The sequence below is a fragment of the Charadrius vociferus genome, unplaced genomic scaffold, assembly GCF_000708025.1.
Source record: "Charadrius vociferus isolate BGI_N301 unplaced genomic scaffold, ASM70802v2 scaffold580, whole genome shotgun sequence".
NCBI lineage: Eukaryota > Metazoa > Chordata > Aves > Charadriiformes > Charadriidae > Charadrius > Charadrius vociferus.
Window position 1 is genome coordinate 1,923 of NW_009646419.1, and position 6,691 is coordinate 8,613.

Genomic DNA, 6,691 nt, shown 5'->3' on the forward strand with positions numbered 1-6,691 from the left:
CCAACCACCACTGGTTGGATGACCTTCTCTGGGTTGACCACCTCCCTTGGGCTGGTTGACCATCACCACCTTGGTTGACCCTTGTTGGGTTGACCAACCACCACTGGTTGGATGACCTTCTCTGGGTTGACCACCTCCCTCGGGCTGGTTGACCATCACCAGCTTGGCTGACCTTTGGTTTGGCCAACCATCACTGGTTGGGCAACCCTTACTGGTCTGACCACCTCCCTTGTGCTGGTTGCCCCTTGGGTTGGCCAACCATCAGCAGGTGAGTGACCTTCACTGGGTTGACCACCTCCCTTGGGCTGGTGACCATGACCACCTTGTTTGCCCCTTGGGTTGCCCAACCACCATTGGTTGGATGACCTTCATGGGTTGGGTGATCCTTAGCTTCTTCACTCCTAATTGGGCATCTCCTATTGGTCCTTGCAGGATGGCCACCAGTGACGGGTGTTGGGCAACCACCTTTAGTTGCTCACCCTGCTTGACTTAACCTTCTCCACGTGGGTTGGAGGACATGTCCACCACCGTCCCATGACCTCAAGGCCACCCATAGGCCACCGCCGCCACAGGTCTTGGTCCTTGGCAGATGACAGAGTGTTTGGGGGCTGGTGGGACCTCAGGAACAAAGATGTCACCTCCTGTGGCTGACCCTGGAGGACAGGAGACATCTGACCTTGACCTTGAGATCTTTTTTTGGGGGGGGGAGGAAGGGCAGCTTGAAAGGACCACGTTTCCCACCAACCGTCACAAGGCTTTAATATCTCCTCTCTTCCCACCCACCTTCTCACCACCTTCACCAGGTGACCCCCGGCTCTACCCACCAACTTCTACCGCGGCTTCTCCCTCCTGGGAAGGGGGAGGTCAAACGATGGGGACCACCTGCCGTGGTCCTCTCCTCTTCATCCCATCTTGAGGACTTGGTGGTTGTGGGGAACGTCCCACTAGTTGTCCTTCATGGTCTTCTGGATCCACTGGGCGTATCTACAGACCTTGGTGTAGACACCGGGTCTCTTGGGTTGCCCACATTTCTCCATGCCCCAGGACACGATACCTTGGAGGGTCCCGTTGCAAACCAGAGGTCCTCCGGAGTCGCCCTACGGAGAGACGGGAACGTGAACGGGGAGAGGTTCACCATTCTCTACTGGGTCATCCAACCCTTCTCGGCTTGGCCACCACCCCCAGAGCTTCACCCCACCGGCGTTGGGCTTCATCAGGTGGGGTGGCCTCTTTGGATTGGTCAATCGGTGGTGGGTTGGTTGGTCAGCGTTGGGTTGGCCAACTGCTGTTGGGTTGGCCAACTGCTGTTGGCTTGGCCAACTGCCATTGGCTTGGCCGGCCATCGTTGGGTTGGTTGGCCATCATTGGCTTGGCCGGCCATCATTAGGTTGGTCAACCGCCATTGGGTTGGTCAACCGCCATTGGGTTGGTCAACCGCCATTGGGTTGGTCAACCGCCATTGGGTTGGTCAACCGCCATTGGGTTGGTCAACCGCCATTGGGTTGGTCAACCGCCATTGGGTTGGTCAACCGCCATTGGGTTGGTCAACCGCCATTGGGTTGGTCAACCGCCATTGGGTTGGTCACCTCCAACTGGTTTGGTCAACCTTTTAGGGGTTGAGAACCTCCCACCGGGTTAACCGACATCATGACACTGGACTGGCCAACCCTTGAGGCGTTCCACCATCGATACGTCGGGTGATGGTCTCCCATCGGGTCACCTAATGCTTGGTGGCTTCTCTAACCACCAGTGGTTGGCCAACCACCTCAGTAGGTTGCCCAAATGGTTTTGGCTCTTCCAACCAATGTCGAGTTGGCTTATTCCATTGTGTTGGACAACTCCATTGCGTTGGCCAACTGTTGTTGGGTTGAAGACCGTCAGTGGGTTGGCCAACCACCCCAGTAGGTTGCCCAAATGGCTTTGGCTCTTCCAACCAATGCCAAGTTGGCCAACTCCATTCCGTTGGCCAATTCCATTGCGTTGGCCAACCCTCATTGAGTTGAAGACCATCAGTGGGTTGGCCAACCACCCCAGTAGGTTGCCCAAATGGCTTTGGCTCTTCCAACCAATGTCAAGTTGGCCAATTCCATCGTGTTGGCCAACTCCATTGTCTTGGCCAACCCTCATTGAGTTGAAGACCATCACCAGGTTGGCCAACCCTCATCGAGCTCCTGAGCTCCTTGACCATCAGAGGAAGACCCCACGGTGATGCCACATCCCCTGGTGTCCCCAAGGGCCACCTCGGAGACAGCCCTGCCTCGCGCCCCCCTCCATCGCCGACGGTAGAAGAGGACATTTGGAACGTACCTGACAGGAGTCCCTACCGCCTTGGAGGCTGCCGGCGCACAACATGTTCTCGGTGATGGAACCGGGGTACAACCGCCGGCACTCGGCCATGGAGAAGATGGTGACGTTGACGCACTGCAAGACGTCCGGGTAAGTGACTGAGACGGGAACCGGGAGGGGACAGGGACAGGGAGGGGGAGAAGAAAGAAACCAGAGCAATCGACCCAGGAACCGGCAACAATCTGGTCCCACCACCCCAAAAACCTCAAATGTGGTCCCACCACCTCAAAACCCCCCAAATGTGGTCCCACCACCTCAAAACCCCCCAAATGTGGTCCCACCACCTCAAAACCCCCCAAATGTGGTCCCACCACCTCAAAACCCCCCAAATGTGGTCCCACCACCTCAAAACCCCCCAAATGTGGTCCCACCACCTCAAAACCCCCCAAATGTGGTCCCACCACCTCAAAACCCCCCAAATGTGGTCCCACCACCTCAAAACCCCCCAAATGTGGTCCCACCACCTCAAAACCCCCCAAATGTGGTCCCACCACCTCAAAACCCCCCAAATGTGGTCCCACCACCTCAAAACCCCCCAAATGTGGTCCCACCACCTCAAAACCCCCCAAATGTGGTCCCACCACCTCAAAACCCCCCAAATGTGGTCCCACCACCTCAAAACCCCCCAAATGTGGTCCCACCACCTCAAAACCCCCCAAATGTGGTCCCACCACCTCAAAACCCCCCAAATGTGGTCCCACCACCTCAAAACCCCCCAAATGTGGTCCCACCACCTCAAAACCCCCCAAATGTGGTCCCACCACCTCAAAACCCCCCAAATGTGGTCCCACCACCTCAAAACCCCCCAAATGTGGTCCCACCACCTCAAAACCCCCCAAATGTGGTCCCACCACCTCAAAACCCCCCAAATGTGGTCCCACCACCTCAAAACCCCCCAAATGTGGTCCCACCACCTCAAAACCCCCCAAATGTGGTCCCACCACCTCAAAACCCCCCAAATGTGGTCCCACCACCTCAAAACCCCCCAAATGTGGTCCCACCACCCCCAAACCCACCCCAAACGTGGTCCCACCACCCCAAAATCCTCCCTCCCCCTTTTCCCACACCCCCAGGAGAAGAAGGAGTCGTGTCTGTGTCCCCCCCCTTCTCCCGGTGACTTCTCTTGAGGATGTTTTCTTGGTTTTGGGGAGAAAAATGAGCTTTTTTTTTGGGGGGGGGAGGTGTTGAAGAACATCACCCCATGGAGACACACCCCACGGCGGGGGGAGACCTTCTCCCGTGAGGAGGACCCCAAAAACCACCTCTAATTTTTTTTTGGGGGGGAGGTGCCTTCTCCGAAAGTCTCTCGTATTTCCCTTCGTGGCATTTCCCTTTCATTTCTCCCCTCAATTTAATTTTAAATTATGACTTTTTTTTATCCATTTTCAGCTTTTTTTTTTTTTTTTTTTTTTTTTTTCCACCCTTCTGGAGTTATTTTTACGTTCAATTTTATTCTCCGCATGATTAGAACGGGATTGGTTTGAATTCGATAAGAACACGTGTCCAGACCTGGACACACATGTTCTCCAGATCTGGACACGTGTTCTCCAGACTGGACACGTGTGTCCTCCAGACCTGTTCCAGATGTTCAGGAGACCATGCAGATGTTCAGGAGAATATCTGGATGTCCAGAAGACCATGCAGATGGTCGGGAGAGGACCCAGGTGTCCAGGAGACAACCCAGATGTTCAGGAGACCATCTGGATGTCCAGAAGACCATCCAAGATGGTCAGGAGAGGACCCAGGTGTCCAGGGGACCACCCAGATGTCCAGAGACCATGTGGATGTCCAGAAGACCATCCAAGATGGTCGGGAGAGGACCCAGGTGTCCAGGAGACCACCCAGATGTCCAGGAGAGGACCTAGGTGTACATGAGAGGACCTAGGTTTCCAGGAGGCCACCCAGATGTCCAGGAGAGGACCCAGATGTCCAGGAGGACACCCAGATTCCAGGAGAGGACCTAGGTGTCCACAAGAGGACTTGAGTGTCCATGAGAGGACCCAGGTTTCCAGGAGGCCACCCAGATGCCCAGGAGAGGATCTAGATGTCCAGGAGAGCACCTAGATATCCAGGAGAGGACCCAGATGTCCAGGAGAGGACCCAGATGTCCAGGAGGCCACCCAAATGTCCAGGAGCAGACATAGGTGTCCAGAAGAGGACCTAGATGTCCATGAGAGGACCCAAGTGTCCATGAGAGGACCCAGATTTCCAGGAGAGGACCCAGTTGTCCACGAGCAGACCCAGATGTCCAGAAGAGGTCCTAGATGTCCAGGAGAGGACCCAGGTGTCCAGGAGAGGACATGGGTGCCCAGGAGAAGACTCAGGTGTCCAGGAGAGGACCCTGGTGTCCACAAGGGGACCCAGATGTCCAGGAGAGGACCCAGGTGTCCATGAGAGGACCCAGATGTCCACAAGAGGACCCATGTGTCCAGGAGACCACCCAGATGTCCAGACAAGGATGTAGGTGCCCAGAAGGGGACTTGGGTGTTCAGGAGAAGACCCCGAGTATCTATGAGAGGACCTAGACCTCCTGGAAGGGGACCCAGACCTCCAGAAGGGGGACCGAGGACCTCATGAGAGGTCCAAGGTGCCAAGGAGATGACCCAGATGTCCATGAGGGAAACCCACACCTCCAGGAGAGGACCTAGACCTCTTGAAAGGGGACCCAGAACTCCTGGAAGGGGACCCAGACCTTTTGGAAGGGGACCCAGACCTCCTGGAAGGGGACCCAGACCTCCAGGAGAGGACCTAGACCTCTTGGAAGGGGACCCAGACCTCCTGGAAGGGGACCCAGACCTCCAGGAGAGGACCTAGACCTCTTGGAAGGGGACCCAGACCTCTTGGAAGGGGGACCCAGACCTCCTGGAGGTGGACCCAAGCAGCCAGAAGAGGCCCCGGTGTACTGGGTACCTTCTGGAGAGGTGGTGGCCCCCCATCCCGAGGTGGTGCAGGTGGTGCCGGGTTCTGGGAGGCAGGAGGCCACGGGGATGGGTTGGATCCTGCTGGTGAGGGTGACGGGGGTCAGGAGCTTCATCATCATGATGTCGTTGTCCTTGGTGGTGGGGTCGTAGTCGGGGTGCGACACCAACTTCTGCACCATCTTCTGCACCTCGCCCCACTCCCGCGTGTAGAGGTTGTGCTTGCCCAGGCGGATGGTGGTGATCCTACGGCAAGACAGGAGGGACGGGTGGGACACGGACACGTGGGGACTGCGGCGTGGCCGTGACACGTGTGGCGTGAGGCCAGGACATGCCTGAGACACGGCATGGCCCCTGAGTGGAACAGGGAGACCACGGTGCGGCCACAGCACGCGGTGGGATGCAGAGTGGGCGGGACATGTGTGGGACACGTCATGGCCCATGTGTGGGACATGGGGTCTCCAGCATGGCCAGGACACACGTGGGACATGGGTTTTGCAACATGGCCAGGACACGTGTGGGACGTGGCATGGCCCACGTGTGGGACACGGGGACTGCAGCATGGACAGGACACGTGTGGGACGTGGCATGGCCCACGTGTGGGACACGGGGTCTCCAGCATGGCCAAGACATGTGTGGGACACGGTGTGGCCCACATGTGGGACACGGGGACTGCAGCATGGACAGGACACGTGTGGGACATGGCACGGCCCACGTGTGGGACACTGGATCTCCAGCATGGCCAGGACACATGTGGGACATGGCATGGTCCACATGTGGGACACGGGGACTGCAGCATGGACAGGACACGTTTGGGACATGGCACGGCCCACGTGTGGGACACTGGATCTCCAGCATGGCCAGGACATGTGTGGGACACGCCATGGCCCACGTGTGGGACACAGGTTCTGCAACATGGCCAGGACACGTGTGGGACATGGCACAAGCCCACGTGTTGGACACGGGGTCTGCAACATGGCATGGCCCACGTGTGGGACACAGGGTCTCCAGCACGGCCAAGACACGTGTGGGACACTGCATAGGAGACGCGTAGACCCCCACGAACCACCGCATGGCCGTGACACACCTGTGGGACCACACCGCGGGACACCCGTGGACCGCGCAGACCGTGACACGTGGGATCGGGGACCCGCCAGGACACCAAGGGTTGGGTGGCCCATCCCGCTGGTCGTGAGCCGCGTGGGGCATAGCCATCACCCCCTCCCCTCCTTGTCCCCCTTACCCCGGCGTGGTGCAGTGGGCCGCCGTCACCACCCACTGCCTGGCCACCAAGACGCCGCCGCAGTAGAGCTTGTACATGTCCAAGATGGCCGCCTGCCAAGGCTGCGAGTGGGGCTCGCAATCCATGCCCCCCACCACCCGCGTTTCACCCGCCGCCGGCGACCCTGCGAAGGGAAACCGCCCCC

The 6,691-nt window shown here is 58.1% G+C and overlaps 1 protein-coding gene across 1 annotated transcript in view; it reads right to left on the reverse strand.

The window, feature by feature from the left end:
- Positions 1-944: 944 nt before the first annotated feature.
- LOC104282711 (kallikrein-14-like) overlaps positions 945-6,691 on the reverse strand; it is a 10,275-nt gene continuing 4,528 nt past the window's right edge. Inside the window, exons 2-6 of the mRNA XM_009880831.1 lie at positions 6,508-6,670; positions 6,217-6,351; positions 5,257-5,510; positions 2,308-2,444; positions 945-1,097 (exon numbers count right to left, since the gene is read on the reverse strand). Coding sequence (XP_009879133.1) covers positions 945-1,097; positions 2,308-2,444; positions 5,257-5,510; positions 6,217-6,351; positions 6,508-6,670 — 842 coding nt within the window. The remainder of the gene's footprint in view (positions 1,098-2,307; positions 2,445-5,256; positions 5,511-6,216; positions 6,352-6,507; positions 6,671-6,691) is intronic.